The following is a 24,224-nucleotide window of genomic DNA, read 5'->3' on the forward strand; positions in this document are numbered from 1 at the left end:
CAGGAATTTGCCCTAAAAGCACACCTACCCATCTTATACTGAAACTGAAGAACAGTAGACAGAAGACTTTTTGGAGCTACTATAGAGAAATTACAGATTACTCATAAGAATCGATAATTAGATCAACAAGAGGCTTCTCAATATAAATAATGGATACTAGAAAATAATGGAATAATTTTCAAAATGCTAAGAGAAAATTACAATGAAATTCAAATTTTTTAACTAAATAATTCAAGAAGACAAAATAGAGATTTTCAAACCAAGGCAGAGAATTTAGTAATCATGAGTCTTCACTAAAATAAACTAATAGAGGATAAATTTCATAATGCAAGAAGTCAAACACAGAAGAAAAGAGTAGGATGCAAAAAGTGGTAATTATTGATTATAGATAGACAAAAAAGAATAATGACTGATGGAGGGCAAAAAATATGGAAAGGAAAATTGAACTTAAAATCTTAAGTCCTTGGTTTGTTTGGGAAGAGAGTGGAAGAATTAATTAACTTTAGTCTTTGTTAGGTCAATTATACCTGTGACAATGTATGGGTAATCATTAAGGAGAAAAAAAAAAAAACATTGACTTTATACTGTCCAAAGAAGAAGAGGATAAAAAGTAGACCTAATTAAACTAACAGAAGCCTAGAAAAGAGTGAATAAAAGGCAAAAAAAACAAACAAAAGATGTCATGGTAAGTAGTAGCACAATGAAATGAAGTAGACATAAATCTGTATTTCTCAGAAATTACAGCACATGAAAATGGAGTACTCACACCATTTCAAAGCTAGAGAATCTCAGACTGGGTAATGGAGAGATGGGAGAGAGAGGGAGGGAGAGACAGGGAGAGAGGAGAGAGGCAATCTAGTTACATGCTCTTTTTAAAAAGGTTGAAAGTCAAAGGACAAAAGAAGATATATCAGGAGAATACCAACTAAAAGAAAGACTTACCTACCTTAACAGAGAAGAATGTTTCTAGGATATGCAAAGATCTCTTGATAATCAACAAGAAAAAGATAAGAAACACATCAGAAAAATATGTGAAGCATTTGGGCAAGATGGACTGGAGTGTCAGTTGGGCTCTGTCTGCCCTCTCTACTTTTCTCTGAATGTCACTGTTATTATCTTCCATTGTAAGCCTTTGTCTTTTTCATGGCTTAGACATACTCAACAACCAGCATACCTGCTGCCCTTCATTTACTTCCAACGTGAAAAAATTGTGGGTCAGGACTCTGATTGGTTCAGCTGGGTCATGTCCCCATCCCTGAGACAGGGCCGGGTACTCTGACTGGGTGGGGGGCAGTGTGCTTCTCCTGGAACGATGTGGTTGACTAGGAGCCCTTCTCTAAAACAAACGGGAGCACTATTCTCAAGACTGAGCAGACAATTGAGACTTCCTATGGAGAGGGAAAGAATGGACTCAAAGAGACACCAAAAAGGAGGTGTGGTCCTGCTGAGGGAAAAGAGGCAGCCTGAATGAGGGCATCAGTAGAGGGAAGAAGGGAAGGGTTGGTATGGTTCAGGGTTTATATTATTTTTCTATTGCTACTATAAGAAATCACCATAAATTTAGTGGCTTAAAACAAGATGAATGTGCTATTTTATCGTTCTGGAGGATAGAAGACCTAAAATTGAAATATTGGTGGGGCTGTGCTTTTCCTGGAAGCTTTAGTGGAGCATCTGTGTCCTTGCCTTTCCTAACTACTAGAGGCCACCTGTCTTCCTTGGCCCATGACCCCTTCCTCCATCCTCAAAGTCAGCAGCTTTGCCTCTTGGAATCACTCTCCATCTCACCTTTTTTTCCTGAATGACACTCCTGCCCCCCTCGTATAAGGACCTTTGCGATTACATTGGGCACACCCAGATGATCCAGGATTATCTCCCTATTCTAGAGCCTTAATTTAATCACATCTGCAAAGTCTTTTTGGCCTTGTAAGGTAACGTATATTATATGTTCTGAGTATTAGGACATGGAAGTTGGGGAGGCCATTATTTAATCAATTTAAGGGTTCAATCAAACCAGAATCAATACACACAGCATGTATGTATATATATATAGATATTAAGAGATTTATTACAAGGAATTAACACATAATTGTGGGGGCTGCATAAGCAAAAACAAATTTCATTTCATAGGGCAGGACGTCAGGAAAGGATGATCATGGGCCTTGCTGAAGCTGCTGTCCACAATGTCTCGGCTCTCTCTCCTCTCTCACTCTGTTCTGCTTTTAAGGCCTTCTTATTGATTGAATGGGACCCATGCAGATTTTCTAGGATAAGCGTCCTTGCTGAAAGTCAACTTATCTATATATTTTAAATTACAGCTGTAAACTCCTTCCATAGCAACACCTAAATAAGTCTGGCTGAATAATTGGTAACTTGTCTAACCAAACTGACACATCCAAAGCACTGTCCCAGCTTCAAAGGGCAGTGACATTCAGGACATCATGGGACAAAATGTGGCCGCAGCCAGTGGAGGGCTCCAAGAGAAGTGTGCACCAATGGGCAATAGGCAGCCCCAAAAGGAGGGGTGCAGGGATTAGAGGGGCTTTGCTGAAGCCACTGATGGGAGGAAGGTGTGTTTAGAGCGGAGCTTCTGCTAGGAGGCCTGGAACAGGGCATTCCAGCTAATTCTTCCCAGAGTCGAAAATCCCGTGATAAGGGTCTGCTTCCCTCCTCTGCATGGCTCAGATGCCCAGCATATCATCAGTGTTCAGGTGCCCCTTCCTTATGTTGTTTCCCAGTGTTTGTTCTGTGACCTGCTGCTGAGGTCCCAGGCTCCTGGGCTGCAGACATGATTGACAGAGATTTGGGGAAGGTGAGTGAGCTCATGTCTGCTGCTCCTAGGGCTGCAGCTGGTAGGCGGAAAGTATTTATTTAGCTAATCTTTCCCCATCTAAAACATCCTATTGATGATTTCATTCAAGAGTCTCGAATCCTGCAGGTACAAATCCCAGCCAAAACCAGCCAGTATGAATGATGAAACCACATTCCCTTGCATTTGCCTTCAAGAGCTCTAAGTGGGGCCTTGTGGAGTGCTCCAAGGAGTTGAGAGGTGGATGGAAGTGCACAGCCAAGGCTAGTTGTGGGGGCCTCTCCTCCTACCCCGACAGTGCAGCCAGATCCTCACTAAGTACGCGGATGGTCAAGGGAGAGCAGAGATTGTCTTAGTTTTACCCCATTCCTGCAGGATAAAGCTTGGGTCTTGTCTCCAGGAAACAGATGTCTAGAAGGAAGGAGTAGGTTAGAGTTTAGGAGAACTGACTTGAGCCTAAGAAGTGGTTCCCAAAGTGTGAGCCCCATCCCAGCAACATCAGCATCACAGGAGAGCTTGTTATAAATGCAGATTCTCGGGCCCATCCCAATCCAAAATTAGAGAGGGGCCCAGCATGCTGCTTCAACAAGCCCTCCAGGTAATTCTGGTGTACCCTGATGTTTGAGAAGCTCTGCTCTGAGGTGAGGCATGTATCGGGGTGCTGATTCACATGCAGAGGTCACTGAAGTACCTGTGATATCCTTGTTCCCAAGACATTCACCAAAGTTGGGGAATAATCCTATTATACTGAAATGGTTCCCAGGGAATGGAGTCACTCACGTGGAGCTGTGACCGATGGAAAAACTTTGGGGAGCATCCTCGATGGGCCAGTGAAGGCCTCCCAGAGATCCTGCTGTGTGTGGCTTGGGGCCAAGCCAAGGGATGTGAACCTCAAGCCCTAAGACCTGCCTCTGGGCCAGGAGAAAGGAGGATGGGGAGGATGTGGAGAACAGAACCTTCTCGGCCAGGAAGTGCTCCAAGGGCCACATGCTGGAATTCAGGGAAGCTCCGGGGCTTCTCTGGGCACACAGGCTTGCTGTGCTAGGCTGAGATCCACACCAGTCACTTTTCTTCCCAAATGTGCTCAGAGTTTGAGGTCAGCGGTGTTCTTACTACTGATGTTTAGAGCTTTAAGTTAAATACTCTAGTTAAACAGGGGTTCTGAGAAGTTGGCTTGCTTCCCTGCTTGCCCTCACTCCTACTCTCATTTCCTGTGTCTAGACTGGACAGTTCATGCCCAGAGAAGACTCTGGAATCCTGAATGACCCCTCCCAGCAATGGTGGAAATCACTGTGGCCCACTCCCCTTGTCACTACCTGGGGTCATCAGCTGAAGGGAGCCCCAAAGGGCGTGGGTACCAGGGAAGGATGTCCCTTGTTGCTTTTATCTAAACATAACTTTCTGGTGGGAAGCAGGCTAGCATGCCTTGCTTCACCTCCTGACTTGACCTCTCAGCTTTTTTACCTCTGTCATGCCAGCCTGGGGCTTGAGGCACTGTTTCCAAGGAAGGCTTTGGGCATTTTCTGTGGACATTTCCAACTGAAGCCCTCTCTCTTCTCTCAGCCTGGATCCCACTCAGTTTCTTTACCTTTCCCCATCCAGGCCCTACAAATGTTCCTCCCTCTCCCCTCCTCCTTGCTCATCTGAGGAGTGAAAAGGGGAGGAAGGCAGACAGAGAGGAGGAGAGAGGGACCACCTTGGGGGATGCATAGGAAAGTCAAAGACATGAGGCTACAGAAGGCACAGCCCTTTGTCCAGAAAAGTCCAGAAATAAGTTGCCATGATGGAGAGTAGAGCTGGAACAGAGTCTGGCCAGGGATGACCACAGAAGACCAAGCATGTCACCTGACCACCTGCATCATGATTAGCCTGCCCACCTTGGCTAAGGGCAGGGTGGGCTTCATGGGCAGATTTTTCTACCTGTCGAAAGACTAAATAGAAGACTCCACATGGACTCAATCAAGTATGTTGTTAGAAATCAGACAGCCTCCAGATCCTTCATCTTTAAGATCAACGTCAGGCATCCCAGAGAGCCTTGTCAAAGTCCTGTGTGTCCGCCTGATTCTTCTGAGGATTTACCAGGTAAAGTTCTGTTGACGTATCCCTGGGGCTCCATTTCAGGCACACCCTCCACAGTGGTGACCTGCAGCTGCGTGAAGGCTAAGAAGGCAGGAGGCTCTGGCCTCAGGGAGCAGGAACAAAGGGAAACAGAGATAAAGTGACAAGACATCATCTCACAGCTGCAGTCTTGCTCAAGGAGTGCCAGCATTCCATGGAGCCGTAAGGGGATTTATTTCCAGACCCCAAATGAAGCTTCTGAGTCACTATTTTAATCTGAGGATCCGTCCTTGGATTCCATATGGTCCTTTCTTCCTGGGCGCCTGCTGGTTAGCCTGAAATGCAGGGGTGTCTCCCTGGATACTCACCTGGGTCTTCTCCAGCCCATAGTCTAACTCACCCTGCTCCCTTGTTGATTGAGTTCCTTACTTCCCTTTTCCTTGGTCTTCAGATGCTCACCCACTGTCCCCCCCTCTCCTTAATCATCAGATCATTGTCTTCTCCATGGCTTCTGTCCAGCTGATGTTCGCTGGCTCACTGCCACCCCCAATCAGAGGCTCCGTCTACATTGTTCCGAGACTTTATTGACCTTTCTGCCTCTGCCTTGTCTTCTCTTTCCTCTGTCCCTCACCCTTTCTAAAAATCGTGGGATATGCATTATCGCTGCCCAGAAATCTTCAGTGATGAACACAGAGACAATGCTCTCTGACCCCTCTTGGTCACCAAGCCTCCTTCTCAGGGCGGTTTTCACCTCTCACTTAGAATTTTCTCACACCACCCACACCACTTTCTGAGCCCTAATCATGCTTATGCTTTTCCATTCCTCATCTTGTCTCCCGGGCCTAAGATGACTCCTTCCTCCCTCTATACTTTCTGATATTCTCATCCTCACACACCCAGCTCCAGCCCCACTTTCCCCGGGACCCTGTTCCTCATCCCCTTACGGTCTCAGTGCCTCTAGCACGTCACTTGTATTGCTCTGCTGGCATCTGCCATGCGGCCTTGAGTGCGCTCACAGCTATTGTGTACATACGCCTCATCCGTTGACACACTGCCTCCACAGGGGGCCAGCCCTGTTTGACCCTTGGTCTCCTCTAGAATGTGCTTGGCCCATAATGACATTTAATAAGTATTTGCTTATCACATTATTTTAAATGTTTCTTCTGGGCAAAATTAACAATAATGCACCTCCCCCTACCACACACACACACACACACACACACACACACCAGTAAAATCTGTCAAAGTTGGCAGGCCAAGGTAATTGTAAATTATGTCTGTATCTTTGCCAGAAGAGGGTGTCATTTCAGCCGTCACTGGGAGACACAGCATCCGGTGAAGAATAAGTCTTGAGTTATATGTGTTTTAAACTAAGTGAGGTCTTCAGGGGTGGATCCCTGTATAACTTTGGCTGCCCCGAAATCACAGGTGTGATGACGTTAGAGAGGTTCCTGTGGGAGTGTGCCAGCAAGGGGGTGGCCTAGGTAAGGGACGGAGAAGCTTTCCTGGAGAAGTGATGTTCAAACAGAGCATCTAACTCAGAGGAGTCAGAGTTAGGCCTGAGGAGGCAGGGGAGGGGCCCGGAGAGCGGGCAGAGGGCAGCATGCTCAAGGAGCCAGAACCCGGCTGGGGAGGCATATGTTCAAGGAATAGACCCAAATTCAGTATGATGGATGCTGCTGCCTCTGTGAGGCAAGAGAAGGAGGCCCTTCACAGCTATGAATGCTGATGGACACAGGTTTAGCATGAATCCGAGAAAGTCTAGAAAAGCGAATCAGTCTAGAGCCTTGTCCTTTATAAAGTCTAGAAAAATTGGTGAGTAGACAGTCTCTGGCCTGTGGAGAAATACCCGCAGACAGACTCTGATGCTTGTGAGAATTTGCCATCAGCCAAGAAGGCAGAGAATTCTGCACAATAGCTTTGAAAGTCAGGAGGGGAAATCATTTGGGCTGATGAAGAGAAGAGGAATGGGCTTCCTATAACTATGTGGCTCACACAGAGGAGAGGTCTATGCATTGGGGGAAAATTCTCATGGAACTTGAGCACTCAGGGCCCTCCAGCTGAGGCTAGAAAGCAGAAGACCCTGGGAATGAGAAAGGGGGACACCCACGGTGGGGAATGGAGCCCCAAAGGCGAGACAGTACATGGTGGGAGCAGGAAATGGGTGACCCGCATAGGAGGCCTTGGCTGTCACAGTGTTTGTCCCCGGTGAACAATAAATGAGTAATAGAGGAATTAAGAAAATAGCTGGGGAACTTTGGAAGGACTTGAACAATTTTAAAAAATAAAGCAACCTGCTTCCTCAGTCACCTGGAGAGCAGGTGAGAGCAGGCTGTCCCTGGAGCTGGAGGAAGACATGTGGTGGGCCCGGGAAAGACGAAACAGGTTTCTGGTAGGATCAGCTGAGGACATCTGGGCCAGAGGGACAGGATTCTGTCACTGAACTGAACTGAGGGGATGAGGGCCAAGCAGATCACAGAGCATGTCCCTTGTGCTTCTAGTGGTTGCCAGAAATCCTTAGTGTTCTTTGGCTTGTAGACATATCACTCCATTCTCTGCCTCCATAGTCTTATAGTTCTCTGTATCCAAATTTACTCTTCTTTTTTAAAATCCTCACCTGAGGGCATGTTTATTGATTTGAGAGAGATGGGGGGAGCATTGATGTGAGAGAGAAACATCAACCAGTTGCCTTTTGTACAGGTCCTGACCAGGAGTCAAACACATAATCTAGGAATGTGCCCTGACCAGGAATCAAACCTGCAACTTTGGTGTCCAGGATGACGCTCCAGCTCCAGGCAAATTTCCTCTTCTTATCAGGACACCAGTCATTGGACTAGGGCCCACCCTGTTCCAGTATGACCTCACCTTGACTTGATTATATCTACAAATACCGTATTTCCAAATAAGGTTACATTCATAGGGGATGGGCCTTCACCTTACCTTTTTGGAGGAACACAGTTCAACCCATAATAGCCAGCCAGCACAGAGGCTGGGATAGCACAGGTGATGGAGAAGGTCTTCAGCCTTTTGCTCTGAGTTCCAGAGGGTGGAAAGAGACATGAGATCAGTCACAGGGACTATAACAGAGCACTGGGGGCCACCTACAGGGTTGGAGGGGAGAGGGTCTGAAGTGGAGGTGAAGTGGAGGTACATGGGGTCTGCTGGGGACAGATATCTTAGCTTCCCTGCCCAGAGTCATTTAAGGCACTGTGATCTTTTGGTCCATATCCTTGGTATTTTGATTGTCATCAGTCAGAGGGAAACTGAGATTACCAAGTTACCTGCCCCTCCTATGATCTGCAGGAGGTCAAGTGGCGGAATCTGGAATTGAGCTCACAGCTTAACAGGGAGGACATTCCATTCCCTTAAGATGTCTGATGAGAAAGAGGTTTGAATGTTTCCTCGTGACATCCTTCCACCTACCACCAGGAAGAGAGAGGGAGGGAATGACCACAAAAGTACACCCATACATAGGGGCAGTCTGCTCTATTGCAGGATGCCCCACCCCCTGTCCCGAACATCTTATCCTGGCTGCCAAGGGCCTGCTCTACATGGGACCGAGTCTATAGGGGACTGCCATTGCTTTTGGAGTGACGGGGTCTTAGAGGGAGTGGGCACCTGTGAGAATGGTCCATGGTTGTGAGTCCTAGGTCCCTCAACAGGCAGGGAAAGGCCAAGGCAACCAGGACAGTGTATGAGAATGTTCCCATGCAGGGGAAAATTTCTCTGCCAGTGACAGGTGTGTTATAGGGGAGACCCCCTCTGTGAGCACACGTGGTGGGAACGGCAGGCTGAGCATGCCTGTCTGTTGCATGTGTGTGCAATTCCAGAATGCTGTAGCCTCAGGTCCTCCTGAAGTTACATGAGGCTACATGAGCAACACATGTCAACACTGGGGACTGTAGGACAGCAAGAAACACGGCCTCATCTTCCAAACCAGCCCCTTGGACTGTGCTCATCTGCCCAGCACAGGGACTGGTCAGTGAGCACTGAGCCCTTCCTTACACTGTGCTGGGTGCTCTGTTGAGTGCGGTACAAAGGGCCGCAGTGGGTTCTCCACCCTTCCTGGGGGCTCATCCCATTTCACATATGCGCGTCTGGGCAGCGGAGCCGGGAGTGGGGACAGTGATGACCATAAGCAGGCCTAGCATCGTGGCCAGTGTCGAGGTGGACAATTGTCCGTGCACATCGTGCTCTGGCCCCTCGTGGTGAGCGGCCTGCTCACCCTCCTCTCAAGCGGCCGCTGCTTTTGACTCTATTGTAGGTTCTTAAAGCTTTGTTCTCAGCCCTTCTCCGTGGCTCTGATCGGGCTGGGTGTGCTGTGGTTTACAAGACACTCGGGAGCCCAGGAGGGGGACTATGGGATGGTCTTCTGCTGCTGAGGCCAGCAGCCTGATAGTGGGTGGGAACAGGCTGCTGGGCCAGGGCAATCCCTGGGGAGGTCTCCTTCCTCGTCCTGCAGAACATCCACGTGTTCCCTCCTCAGTATCCTCACTGGAGGCCCACAGCAAATGCCCAGACATCCCCCCTCCTCACTGCTCAGAGGGAGTTTCCACTCCCCTCTCCACTGAAGAACCAAATGGGCCCAGGGTTTCATTTCTCCAAATGGAGATACTTGGAAGCTCTGATGTGGAGGAGGCCTTGGGCGTAATTCTGGTCAAAGTGAAGGAATTTATAAGCGTTTGCTAAATAATTTGCTAGCCTCTAGAATTTTGGGGGTGGAGAGGCTATAAATGGATACAGTACAAAGAGAAACGACCTATTTCTACAAGGACTTTACAGTCCATTTTGGTAATTTTACATCTGCTTGCTTACAGGTGCCTAGGTAACCAATGGTTTCACTCACTGAAGTTTTTTCATTCCCACTGATTTGTTCATCAGCAAATATTTGCCCAGCAGATTGCCTCTTCCTCCTAAAGTAGCAGCTGTGCTTCTGTGCTCATTTCCCTCCTCCACCCGCTAGCTGACTAGACAGGTACCTGTTGGCTGCCAAGATTGCTGCAAGGTGGTGTAATTGCAGTCTGGGTTCAATGCCCTGAGGGAACAATAGAGGATGTGTAACAAGAGGGACTTTCTTTGCCACCAGAAAGATAGGTGAGCACCATGACTTTAACCAAGGGTTGGGGCGGGAGTGAAGAACCCCAGGTGGAGAGGATGCCCTACCCCCAAAGCCCTGAGGCCACACATCATCTCATGTGGTCATGAATTTTCCACTCAACTACAGACTCCACTTGCTTATATCCACAGATGAATGCAAGGTAGCTCAGTGTCTGAGAAGAGGTCACTGTGGTGGGAGCCCAGTGGGAGCCAAGTGAGTGATTGGGCTGGAGCAGGAGGGGCCTGGAGGCGGGGCTACTCTGCCTGATTCTCATCTGAGGTGCTGGGGATTCACTGGAGGGTGTTTTACAGGGTCATGACAGGCTCTGGTCTCCATTTTCAAAAGATGATACTGACATACTCTATGGTTGTATTTCTATAAAGTATGAAACAAGTGAACTAACCTGTGTGGCTAGAATTCAGGGCAGTCGTTACCCTGCAAGTAGGTAGTGACTGAGAGGGACACTAGGGGGCTTTGGGGAAGATGGGAATGTGCTATTGCTTGATCTGAGTACTGGTCCCTCAAGTGTCCCCAGTCTGTGAAGTGTTATCGAGCTATCTGTAGGACTTGTAACTTTTTGTGTGAATGTTATATTTAAGGTTTCTTCAAAGGTTGCTCTGGCTACTGGTTACAGAATAGATTGGAAGGAGGAAGGAGTGGAATTAGGGGAAAAGGTAGGAACTTGTGATGGTGGCCATCTGAGAGCGACCTGGACGCAGTGGAAATGGAGAGCATGGGGTGGATTCGAGGCTCGGTTTGGAGGTTGAAGCACCCACCAGTACAAGAACTGGAATTGAGAGGGAGAGAGCATACGGGATAATGCTCATGGTTTGGGGCAGGAGTTTCAGAAACTGATCAGGAGTTGAAATTGTGGGATGGAGTTTATTGCAAGGCCTGGGGTGGAGAAGGGCAGTCTGCACTCTGGCTATGGACCAGCAGCTCCAGCGTGCCCTGGGGATGACCCTGCACACGGATGGGTAGGACACCCAGGGCAGGTGTGTGTAGCGAGGCAGGCAAAAGGCGCGAGGACATACCCAGATACCACCTGCATCAGGTGGGGAGAGAGAAAAAGGCACCCACAAGGGTTTCTAAGGAGGAACAACCAGGGAGAGCAAGAGCACTGGGAGGGCAAGCGACATCACAGATGGTGACAGGGAAACCAGAGTGTCAAATGCTGCCGCCCTTTGGCAAAGAGATCAGGCAGTTACGTAACTGCCCCTCTGGATGAAAACCATTTCCGTGATGACTCCTTCCCCAAACTCTCATGAGATTGGGCTGCATGGTGGAGCAGAATGAGTGTCTTATTTGGGGTCAGTGACTGCTATCATTTCCCAGCTGTGTCATGTGAGACAATTCTGTAAGTGTCCCTGAGGTTTCCTCGTCCCTAAGCAAAAGGGATTATACCTACCTCTCAGAGTGGTATACGGATTAACTTTATGCACAAAATATTTGTTGAACATTTTTATGTGTCAGATAATCTGAAGGTACAGGTGACCAAAACTGGTAAACAGGATACAGAAGAAATTTAAAAACAATCATACAAACAAGATACATGAAGAAAACACACAGCCTCTCAGTGCTTCCCTGTGGCCATGAACCTGCTTTCTTGGACAGTGGGGCCCCTCCTTCTTGACTGGCTTCCTAGGGATTAGCTCCCAGAGTCCTGGTCTCTTCTGAGATGATGTCCCCAATCCCCACTTCTTCTTTCTCTGAAAAACTAATTTCTGCTTCCTTGAGGGCAGGAAGGAAAGGACATAATCTTCAAACCCTTCAGAAGGGAGGGGAAGGAAAATATTAACACCCCATCTTGTAACTGAAAAGACTTGGAAGAATATACAATGGATGAGCTTTCCATATAAATACAGTCTGAATATTCTTTCCTTGCCGTAAACAGATTCAAAGCAGCTCCCCTCATGGGGACTTATTCCAACCTAACAAATTACTCTTGTGACAACTTTCAAAAAAGACAGATGGTTCTTGTCCTCCATGAAGGAAAGCTTTTCTGATTTAAAAAAAAAAAAATGGCTTTAGGATTTTCTGAAGAAGGGTTTGGACACATACTTACAAAAATATGAAAGATGAGTTTGTTTTGAAGTTTTTGTTTTTCTGGGAAACCTTGAGCACCATGCTTCTAGCTAATCAGATAAATTTGTCTAGTCTCATGCGCTCATGTTCCATCTCTTCCAGAATTTTGTTTTTAATCTATGATTTCTGAAGTCCAGATCACAGGTCTCAGTCGCCTCAGGCAGTCAGTTGCCCCGTGCTCTTCAGGTGATCGGACATCTGCCTTCACCCTCCCCAGGGCTGAGGTCAGACAAGGCACTGCAAGGAGGGAGCAACAACAGAAAATCAAACACGACAGCCAGTGTTTGGGGAGTGCTGGTATTAAGAGCTAGAAAGCTCACCTCCTTCCTTTTATGTGTCCTGTGTCCTTTCCAACGAGGACGCTGTTGTGAAAAGCCATGTGTTTCTTTATAGATGGTTCTGATCTTTATACTTCCAAGGGCCCAGGACCCTGTCTCATCCAACGCCTCTCTAACTCATGATAATACAAAATGCGAATGCACGCAATAAAAGCAAAAACAACAGGATAGTGGAGACTGAGACTTCCATGTGAATAAAAAATATATATATATTTTTATCCTCACCCGAGGACATTTTGTTTCATTGCTTTTAGAGAGAGAGGAAGGGAGAGATAGAAACTTCAAAGTGAGAGAGAAACATTGATTGATTGACTCCTGTCTGTGCCTGGACCGGGAATCAGATCTCACAACCTAGGTCTGTGCCCTGACCGGAACTGAACCCACAACCTTTCAGTTACGGGACAACACTCTAACCAACTGAGCCACCAGCCAGGGCTTCAGGTGGTATTTTATCTACACTGAGAGGACTAAGCTGAAAAAATGGCTGAAAGATCCTGGTTTAATCCAATTTATTGGGTACCTGGCTCCAAAGACAAGCCTTGGTCAGGCACCCCCAGGCAGTGTAAAAGGTGGGAGAGAGCCCGCTCCAGCATGATGGGCCTTGGAGCTGTGGTGCTTTCCTATGGCTTCCTGGTCTCCCTTGAGGCTCCAGACCTCCCTGAAGCAGAAGCAGCTGTCACAGGCCTCAGAGAGTGGCCTCTCTCGGTCGTATTAGGAGAACCCTGACAAACAGTAAGGTCACTCTGTAGACAGCAGAGGCTAGCAAGGGGCACACGAGGAAAAAGTTATCCTGGGCAGTGAGAACAGCCAGGGGTCTGGCTCAGCTGGCCTCCCCTCCCATTCCAGCTCTCTAACTTCCCTCTTAGGGAACAGTGAAGCTGTGATGGAAATCTATGTGTTATTCTTTTATTTTTTTTTGTCCTGAGTTTTATACTTCCCAGGACCTATCTTATTAAAGGCTTTTTCTAGTTTATAATGATACTAATACTGAAGAGACCTTTTATTATTGTGTCTATGTATACCACCCACTTTGACCCTAGTCTAGCTATTTTGAATCTCTGAACTTTATCTTGTTCAGGCATTCTTCCTGCATGGGAACATATTTGATTTCCTGAATCACTTCTTAAAAGAGACATTCTCCTTTGGGGCCACCAGGCCATGATTTCAATCCAAAGTCACACCCTGCAGAAAGCACAGCAGGGCAAGCAGGCTGGCTGGTTGAAGGAGGCCTTCTTTCCAGGACACATCTGAGTCTTTACTTTGTCTCCTTCTTCTTCTTTTGGCAGGAGAGGGAAAAAGGATCCCCCTCTTCCCTGCAGCTCTGAAGGGCCTCACTGGTGGGCCTCAAAGGAGCCAACCCAGACAGCCCCCTCCCCTTTCAGATGCCTGCATCTCCAAGGTCATTGGGAAACTGACAGAAGTGATCCTTTCGGAGTTCCCTTCTTTGTCTCCGCTGCATTAGGGCCTGTTGAGACCCAGACTTCACCTCCCAGGTCTTACCGATTCAGTGAACTGCCAATCAGGACTGAGAAATGGGCTATAAGGGTAGAGATACTGAAAAATAGAAATATCAGTGGAGACGGACAGACACCCAGAGCCAGCAACATCTGGCGCGTGCCTTCTCCTGGAGGCTCACCAACCACTTTGGAAGCTTCAAGTCAAGTAACTGGATTATCAGGGTGTGTAAATGCAGTGGGACGGGGCGGGAAGGGGGGCTGTGGAGAAGGACTGGCGTACACTTTTTGATTTGACTACCTAGTCCACTAACAAGTATATGCTCCTTTTTTCCCCCCATGGAAAAAGTGGGGACAGAATTCCTAATTTGTTTGCTAGACTTAGCATCAGGAAATTGATTGGGTTTATTATGCAAGATGACATTCATAACACATGTTTGTCTTTCCTTCTCTCCAACACCCTCATATAATGAAAGTACTGAGTAAAAAAGCGGTGAAAACCAGTACAGTAGTCCCTCTCTATATTGTGGTTCACTTATCGCGGCCTCACTGTATCGCGGGATTTTAAAAAATATTATATTTAATTAGTTATTGTGGATTTTTTGCTGTATCGTGGGATTATGCGGTACTGTATACGTATGTTGTTAAAGTTACATAGGTTTAAGAGTGTAGAATATGTTTAAGAACATAAGTAGGGTTTATAAAAGTGTGGAAAAGGTTAATAAGGGAGTGGGAAAGGTTAATAAGGGACTGGGAATGGTTTATAAGTGTGTGGGAAGGGTTTATAAAGCCTTAAAATATATATAAATACTAAAATAAATGTAAGGTTCCTACTTCGCGGATTTTCACCTATCGTGGGGGGTGGGGGTCTGGAACGTAATACCCGCGATAAGTGAGGGGGTACTGTAACAGAAAAAAGAAAGGGAGAGAGATGATGAATGGATGAAAAGTCAGCTAGTGAGGCCGTGTGCACCCAGGAGGGAAGTCTGCTGCTCCTGGCTCCCAGCTGGCTTGCCACGAAATGAAGTCATACAGTCATGATACAAGTACTGATAGAATGATTAAAAGTTGAGGGCAGTAGGGAGAGGGGTGGGAGGGCAAGAACAAGTAACCTAAATCCTCTTCTGCAATGGCTTCAGTCTCAAGGGATGAACCAAGAAAACGCTGAACAAGCACATTTTCTGAGATGCGTGCATGTCTTCAACAGAAAAACTAAACACAGGTGACTGCCCCTGAACCCTGAACTGCAGTACTGTTGGTGGGCTTGAGCTGAGTACAGGGCCAAGTTTCGTTATTCTAAGCCCTTTCATGTTACCTGAATTTTAGGACATATGCATGTAATACATTGATGGGGAAGAAAATGAAACAGTGAAAATAAATGTAAGTAGATTTATGGTTACACAGGAGGGATTCCAGCTGCCTGGGAAAAGAAGCTTCTGGATGCCAAGTGTTACTCAAATTGAGTTGTCAGCATGGCTGTGCTGTTCTGGGGTTTCCCACAAGATATGCCTTGGAGCCTTGGAATTGCTCCTGCCTGTCTGGGGTGCAGTCAGTTCCCGCCTCGAGAGAGAAGGAATAGAATGGACTCTGGGGCCACATTTTGATTCCCCGATGTTGAAGAAACTAAAGCAAGAGGCATCTTGGAGCCGCCTCCCTCCCTCAGAGAACTGTAGTGGCCCTGCGCACACATTACACGCTAGACTCTCCTTGCATTGCTGGGGAAGGTGGCAATAAGGTTTTACTGTGCTCGCCTTTTCTCTTTCTTCTCTCTCTCTCCCTCCCTTTTTCCTTTTCTTTCTTCCCTCCCTCCCTCCCTCCATTCCCCCCTCCTTCCCTTCCTACCTATTTTTTCCCTTCCTCCGTCTTTCTGAAGAATAGTTCCATTTACATTGCTGACAGATGTCATTTATGAATAGAAGCAGTTGTTCCAAACTAAGAGGTCACAGCCTATGTCACAGTTCAGCCCCATCTCCTGCTTGGGAATGGTTTTCTCCTGAATCCTGGGCTTCCTAGTATGTTAAATGATCTCAGACATCACATGCTAGTAGTGGATACAAGGCATCAGGTGACTTTTCTAGAGTGTTGCCTTCCCAGGATGCCTGTCAACAAAACCAGCATTGGCCGACAGCAGAATCAGTGGTTAAACAAGTAATAACCCTATAGGGATCACATTTCAGAATTTCTGCCCAGTGTCCCTATCACCATGAGTAGATGCCTCAGGTCCTAGTTGCAATGTTTAGTTTGGAAAAGAGGATCATAAACGTGTAGAGCAAAGGAAACCAAGTCTGCACTCATCCTGAGCTGTGATGGTTCCCCTCCTTGTCCTTATGGTTCCCCCTTTATGGTACTGTTCACGTCTCTGAACCTTCACTTGGCCTCTTGGCATCTTTTCAGCTTTTCTTCACTCTTTGGCACAGGTGGAGAAACAATTGCTCTTCATTAGAAGAAGGATCTTTACGACCACTCCAATTTCCCTGCTTCCTTACTCTCCAGATCTCCTCTTCATATTCCTAGGATTGGAGGAAGGGTGGAGCTGTGGGCCCAAGCATTTGAAGTCTTAAAGCTTCCCACCTGCCACAACTTGCAAGAATGCTTTTCCCTGACATTAGTTTTCTCTTTGAGCTGCCTTCTACAACATGTGCCTAAAGACGTATAGTTTTAATATAGTCACATGCACAGACACACAAACTTAAATATTGACATGGTTTTATCCTTTCAAAGTGGGCCCTTTGGATAAGCAAACTTATTCCAATGACATTGCCAATGCTCCTAATATATTTTTTGATAGATCTGTGGAATTCCCTTCAAAGCCTCAGAACATTATTTTGAATATTTTCATGGTTGCAAAATATTTTTAAAATTAATTTTTCCTTAGATCAACTTTATTGAGGTAGAGTTTCCATATAATAAAGTGCATAGATTTTAAATGATTGATGGCCTTTGACAAATGTATACACCTGTGTAAATACCACCACAATCAAAATATAAACTATTTTTACTGCTCCAGAAAGTCCCTTCATGCATAATACAAATCTTTAACTTTTTAGTTTGGGTTTAGAAATATCCAAAAGTAAGTTAGAGTTGAGCAAGGTAAATAAATGGGCAGCTAACCTGACAAAAGATGTTTTGTGCCTTGTAAATTTTGTGGCTTGTGGACTGGTGGACAGGAGAATTCATAAATGGTTGAGGACAGGTCATTGGAACAAACAGCTACTCTGATGGTTGCATATTCTGGAGCAAGGATTCATTAGTTGAAGTATTTAAAGACACATCCGTTCACTTGATGATGACTGACCCCAATTATGGACTAGGCAACCAACAGGGAGATCGCATCCTAAAAATCAGATTATCTTTCCTCCATGAAGCCTACACCCTGGTGGGGGGAGAAGTCAAACAGTGAGAAATCAAATGCGCGACGTAATTGTAGTAAGCAATTGTGCTTAAAAAAAAAAGGTAGAATGAGGAGAGAGAAAATTATGGTGTGTTTTTTAAAGAAGATAATACAGCCCATGTAATATCTTTTTAATTTCTTTTCCTTTTGTGAAGAAACCACAAGACTCAGATGCTATCATAAGCTGCTTTCTAAATGGGACATGGCATCTTTCTCTAAAGTATCATTTTGCAGAGTACTAGTCTCTGTTTTATACACACACACACACACACACACACACGTGTGTGTGTATATATGTTTTATATATATATATGTTTTATATATATATATTTTATATATATGTTTTAAATGTGTGTGAGTTGAGGGGGTTCCATGGTTAAAGTATGGAGAAAGTTGGATAAAACAAAGTTAAGCAGGTCTCTACAGAAGGTTTCCTCAGAGCCTTTGATATGCTAATATGAATTATAAATATTCATGTAGGAATATTATAATATGCAAACTTTCCCCAAGTTTTTTCTCCTGGGAATTCTTTCAACTTGGAGCATGCAAGTGGTGTTCTGTGTACACCTGTGGGAACTTCTGTTCTAGCGTTCTCATGCCTTGAATACATCAGAGAGGTTCAGATACTTGGACAAGAGGAAACAGTGGCAGAACTTTATTTAATAAAGATCCTTCCAGTATGTGGGCCAGGAAGAGTGCTGGGTGCTTTGGACACATTCTCTTGTGCAAGCCTCACAACAGCAATGAGAACAGATATTATTATAGCTCCCATTTACATGGTGGAAACCATCATGAGAGAGGACAAATATGTAGCCGAAAGTAAGGATTTGAACCTTAGTTTGTTTGACCCCAAAACCCAAACCATTGACACCCTAACACTATATTGTCTAAATGATGGTGGAGGGTAGGTTGCAACCCAACCAGCAAACCTCTTCTTTCTCCCACCATTCTGTCTATATATACTCTTAAACCCCATGGTCTCCAGGGGTGAATTTCCAGTTCTGCTTTATGTCAGGTGTCTGTCATTTCATCTCATGCTGGCCATGGATCAGCAAGTTCGAGGAGCCTGGGTCATAGTCCCAGGGTCCCGTCCTCATAAGTTCAGTAGTCAGTAGGTGGGGTCAGATGGCCCTGATGACCCTGAGTGGCCCTGGCCAGAAAGCTCTGCGGGAACTATCCATTCACTTCTTTCTCTTCCTGGCGTTTTCTCCCTGCCAATCCCTCCCTCGTAGCCTCCTTTCTTGTTCCCCTCGATCTGTTGAATCCACTGGAAGCCCAGATACATGCCAGCACTTCTGCCAGGGCACCCATAAGGCACCCAGACCCAACAAGACCGCAGTGGCTAATGCTAGCGGCAACGCTGGTTCTGTGAAGGGGTGTGGGGCATGGAAAAGTGCCAGCTGACTCTAGGCGGAGTCTTCCACCTAGTATTTGGGGAGAGAAAATGGGGAATTTCTGTGTTTACTGGAAAGAGCAAAAGCATATCTTTCAGGAAAATATCTGAGACAGTTTTTTTTTCTTCCACTGTCTTCACCTTCCTCTCCTGAGACTGCTGGGGAATTTGGTAGGGATTAGTCACTGCTGTTAATTCATTACTGATTTAGTTAGAGGAAGCCTGGTCTTTTTTGAGCTCTATGCTCAGAAACTCACGAGTTCCAAAACTGTCCTCCCTGTCTATATATCTGCCTCTTCCTGAGCCTGCTGTCTCCACACTTGGCCCTGCCCCCTTCCTGGTCCTCAGACTGGAGCACTGCCCCTTTTCTTCCACTTCAAATAAGGCACAGCCTAGTCAGCTCAACCTCCGCAAGATCCCCCAATTGGCTCTCTCCCCAAGTCCCCACTGTCTCGGCCTTTGGTCCAAGCTTCACTGTGTCTCCCCGAGGCTGTTTTGACAGCCCTCACTCCTGTGCTGAATGCTGCCCTTAATGCCAGCCATGTGCCAAGCCACCAAGATGTCTCTGTGCAGAAGTTTGCATCAGGTTCTTGGATTTTTAGAAGCAACCTTGAACTAGACACATAACTGAGCACCAGGCTAGACAAGAGGGTCCCTGAAGGGCAAGGAGGAGTTATCCAGACAGATAAAGGGAAGATGATTCTGTACAGATTGTGAGCAAACACACAGACAATGAATGAGTGCTGTGGGGAACTTGAGTAGTAGGATCTTGAAGAAGTTTGAAGGGCAAGGTCTGTGGCCTCAGGTGTTGCAGCTATCTAGTGCTGTGTAACAAAGCAACCCCCAAACTTAAAACAATGACAGCCTTGCCCTGGCCAGGTGGCTCAGCTGGTTAGAGCATCATTCCATACACCAAAAGGCTGCAGGTTTGATTCCCGGTCAGGGCACATGCCTAGGTTACAGTTCTGTCCCCCCTGGTGGCGCACATAGAAGGCAACAAATTGATGTTTCTCTCTAACATTGATTCTTTTTTCCCCTCTCTTTCTCCCTTCCTCTTTTTCTAAAATCAATAAACATATCCTTGGGTGAGGAGTTTTTAAAAAAAGAAAAACAATGACAGCATTTAGTTTGCTCCCTAATCTGCTATCTATCTAAGGCTCGGTGGGGATAGCCTATGTCTGCTCCACTTGGCATTGAAGGCTTGGGCTGGAACCCTCCAAGGGCTCGCTCAGTAACACGATGCTGGCTGCCAGCCGAAACTAGCTGCAGTTGTCAGCTGGAACACCGGCCTTTGGCCTCTCCATGAGTAGGAAAGACTGAGTTTCCTTACAATGTGATATCTATGTTCTAAGGGTCCCTAGAGAGAGAGAGCCAGGTGGATTTTCTATCAACTTTCAGGACTTAGCCTTGGAGATCACACAGCATCGTTTCTGATTCATTTTCTTCATTAGAAGCAGGCAGCTAAGACTGGCCATGTTGAAGAGGAGGGAACAGAAACCTCATCTCTTGATGAAGAAATGCCATTGTCACATTGTAAGGAATGTACATGGGATAAGAGATAAAAGTGTAGCCATCTTTGTAAAATACAATTAACCCCAACGGAGTATAGAGCCAGAATCAGGCGAGGTCTAGGACCTGTCCGGATACCATGCCAAGGGCATTAGTTCTTATCTCAGAGGAAGTGGGAGCCAGCAAGGGGCCTTAATTTAGGTGTCACCTGCTCATGTTTGAGAAAGCTCTTTCTGGGGTGAGGGATGGAAGGTGTGCTGGGGCTGACAGGAGACCTGTGAGAGGCTGTCGTAGTAACCCAGCCAGGAGAGGAGGGCCTGGGGCAAGGCACAACATGGAGCTGAAGGGCACATCAAGATTGGGAGACGCCAAGAAGAAATCACAGGGCTTAGCAATGGCGCACGTGCCAGGGGGTGAGGAATAAGGGCATCTAGGAGTCCCAGTTTCTGGTTTGGAGAACTGAGTGAAGGTGATGGGGCGTGAAGGGAGCACAGGAGAGGTTTGTGAGGGAGGATGACAAGCCCTATTTGGGAAGTGATTAGTCTGAGCGGTCTGAGAGTGTCACATGGACACATCCAGCAGACAGAATTTGGTGGGTAAAACCGGAAAAGCTGGTGTCATGCTGCCTGTCACCTACCAGACCCAATAAGCAGAGGCAGGGACTGAATCTTTATGGGCGCTTTATTCAGACGGGTGGCAATCTGAGAAGATGGCGGGTTTGTATCCTAACAGTCCGTCATAAATTCCATTACAAACAGACCCTTTTTATAAGGAGAAGAAAAGTGTAGGTAAGGGGTTTGGAATTTATGGGAAAAGTGAATCAGATAAAAGCTGCAACATTCTTCCATCTGTGTCCTGGGCCGTGGTGTCTCACCCTGGAGCACAATGGCTCAGTAACATCTTGATTGCTTGCCGTCCTCCTGAGGCACAAAGGTGGAAATGCTTATGGTTCCTGGAGTCAAGGTGGCTCATACCTCCCGTTCCTAAAACAGTAGCTTTTTACATACAGTGTTTACTAAGCTTATTAGCTGTTACCTGAAACTAAAATTTTCCAACATTTCAGTCCCCCATCATGGGTATTAGCCTCTAAGGCAGTGGTTCTCAACCTGTGGGTCGCGACCCCTTTGGGGGTCGAACGACCCTTTCACAAGGGTCACCTAAGACCACCGGAAAACACATATATAATTACATATTGTTTTTGTGATTAATCACTATGCTTTAATTATGTTCAATTTGTAACAATGAAAATACATCCTGCATGTCAGATATTTACATTACAATTCATAACAGTAGCAAAATTACAGTTATGAAGTAACAATGAAAATAATTTTATGGCTGGGGGTCACCACAACATGAGGAACTGTATGAAAGGGTCACAGCATTAGGAAGGTTGAGAACCACTGCTCTAAGGGATGGCAAGGCATCCAATATCCAATCGCCTCTTCTCTCGATTTAGCTTGGACCAGGGACTCGGGGCTTTAGCACGCTCAGATGCCCTGTGTCCAGGGAAAACAGTCTGATCTGGACAAACTGCCTCACTCTCCCCCTCACTACCTGTTGGGAGCCCCAGGCTGGCCTCACAGAAGCTCTGCCCTGGAAGGTGGAAGAGGGAATGTCAGCTCTGATCCCACGACCTCTGCAGAAGGGACAGGATTAGCTTTGCAAGGAAACAGAAATGCAGGTTGAGCCCCAGTTGTTCTCCTGAGATGCCAGCCAGCCGTTCAATTAAGAGGAGAACTTTTGCAATCTGTGAAACGTAATGGCACCCCACCCTTCCTTGGAAGAAAAGTGTAATCTCCAGAAGGAGTGCCTTCCAGGGGGCTCTGGGATGTACAGCTCCTGGCTCTGAACCTGCTATGGACCAGCCAAACAGCTGAGAACTCAGGCAGGCAGGTCCAGAGCTCAGCAGGCAGCTGATTCCAGATGCTGCAAACTCCTTCCCACCCTGCCTGCTGTGCATCTGTCCCCCTGAACTACAGAATTCGCTTTTACTCATACCCACAGGACAGGGTACATGGGGCTGGCTGGGACCAGAGACAACGACCTGGGCCTTCCCTGGGCCATATCACCTGGGGGAGGGAGCCATCCAGGGGAAGAGCCAGCACAATCACACATATTCCTGATAAGAAGTGATAACAAGCTGGGGACATTCAGTAAAACCAGGTGATTTAGGAATGCCTCCTGGTGAGTCATTGAGGTATCAGAGGTGGGCCTTGGTGGACAGGTTTGCTGGAGGCAAGGGGATGGAGAACAGGTCAAAGGGAGTGGGGCAATGTGGCCCAGGGTGTGTCAGTGTCTGGGAGTGACTTGGACAGGAGGAAGGTCACAGCAGCAGCCTGCAGGGCACTGTGGTGTGGCCAGAAAACAAGTCAAAGATGTGGCTCATTAGCCAGGCCTTTCCCAGGGGGTGCTTCTCCAGCCCTGTGGTTTACTGGGCCATTTATAGCAACAGTGTTAAGAACGGCAGGAATGGTGGAAATGGGGGGCTGATGACACACTGAGTGAGTCCCGGTGAAGCCACCATGGCATTTCGCCCTCAGGACCACCTGAGAAAATCAGTGTTCCCAAGTAACAGATGAGAAGACAGAATGGAAGGCCCAGGTGGGCAGCCAGGGCTCACGGGCAGGTGTCTCTCCCAGGTGTTCGTGCTCTGCCATGGGCTCCTGCAGCTGTGCCAGCTCCTGTACAGTGCCTACTTCAAGAGCAGCCTCACCACCATCGAGAAGCGCTTTGGCCTCTCCAGTTCTTCTTCGGGTCTCATCTCCAGTTTGAATGAGGTAAGCAGGATGTTCCGGTCCATCAGACCCCGCTCTTGCACCCTGGTTCCAGGGCCTGGGAGGGGGCTCTGAGAAGTGGGGATCTGGGATAGACACATGGGGAAAGGAGACAGCCAGATGCAATGGGCGTGGTGAAAGCAGCTACATTTCCCGAGGCTTCCTGGCACCGGGCCCTGAGCTGAGAGCCTCTGGTGGCTTCATGTTAGGAGAGGGGGTTCCTAGGCCCAGCTCCCCTCTTCCCATCCCACGAGGTCCACTGTTCTGGGATAGAGGCTGTGGCCTCTCCATCCCTGACCTGGGCCTCCCAGCAACAGCCCTGGGAGCAGGTGCTCTGCTTGCTCCTCCCACCTGTCACATCAGGGCCTTGGAGCTCAACAAGGGCAGCAGCTTGCGCCAGGTGTGCAAACTCTGGGCCTCTAATTGAGTTGTGTGACCACCGATGAGTTTACGTGACCCTTGCCCATCCCCATCCTGGGAAAAGATGAGCCACAGACATGTAGCTGGGAAGCAGCCCCAAGCCCGGCAGCTCCTGTCTTATGAACATCACAGGAGCCAGAGCTGCTCAATGGCCTTGACCCCCAGAAAGGTCAGATCTCTATGACCTCCCAACAATGTGGATTTCACACTGTCCTTCAGTGACTGCACATCAAAGTTAGAGAAGATAGGGTGGGTTGAGAGGTCAGGGTGAGAGAGCAGAGGGCAGAGTTACTAGGCGTCCCTGGAAGCTGGTGAGAAAGAGGCATGGCAGGCAGCAGAGCCTGCCCATCATGGCAGCAACATTGGTGGTTCCAGGTAAGGAGATGGATCTCCCAGGCACAGCTTCTCTTCAAAAGGCCCACTGTTCTGGGATGGAGGCAGTGGCTTACCCATCCCAGGGCCCAGTTTTTCCTCTGGAATGCAGTTAGGTCTTCTCTTGACTTGGTGAAATTCAGGTTCATGTAGTAATTTAGAGTCTGGGGCTCTCCCAAGATAGCTTCTAAGGTGGAGCTGTAAAAGTGGGATGCCTCCTAACACCCACCTCCAACCACCATCTTTTAGTTTCCCCATCCCCCTGCCTGCTCCCAGCTGGTATTGCTCCTTTGCCCTTCACCCCTTGGGAACCCTTCCCTTGTGCCAGATCCCCTGCAGTCCTAGGAGAAGGGATTTCTTCACAGTCACATTTTCCAGACAAGGAAACATGCCTCAGAAAGCCTAAATACCCCTCCCAGGTTGGTCACATTGTATCCAGTGCAGCCAGGATCTGAGCCCAAGACTGTCTGATGACCACACGCTAAGGTCTTCCTCTGAATTGCTAACCTACTTTTTCTATCACCGC

The 24,224-nt window shown here is 47.3% G+C and overlaps 1 protein-coding gene across 1 annotated transcript in view; it reads left to right on the forward strand.

The window, feature by feature from the left end:
• Window positions 1–24,224, forward strand: part of SLCO2A1 (solute carrier organic anion transporter family member 2A1) — a 75,061-nt gene that overhangs the window by 12,866 nt on the left and 37,971 nt on the right. The window contains exon 2 of the mRNA XM_090284320.1: window positions 22,772–22,909. Coding sequence (XP_090140446.1) covers window positions 22,772–22,909 — 138 coding nt within the window. The remainder of the gene's footprint in view (window positions 1–22,771; window positions 22,910–24,224) is intronic.

Source organism: Furipterus horrens, unplaced genomic scaffold, assembly GCF_987537825.1.
Source record: "Furipterus horrens unplaced genomic scaffold, mFurHor1.1.pri manual_scaffold_7, whole genome shotgun sequence".
NCBI classification, from domain to species: Eukaryota; Metazoa; Chordata; class Mammalia; order Chiroptera; family Furipteridae; genus Furipterus; species Furipterus horrens.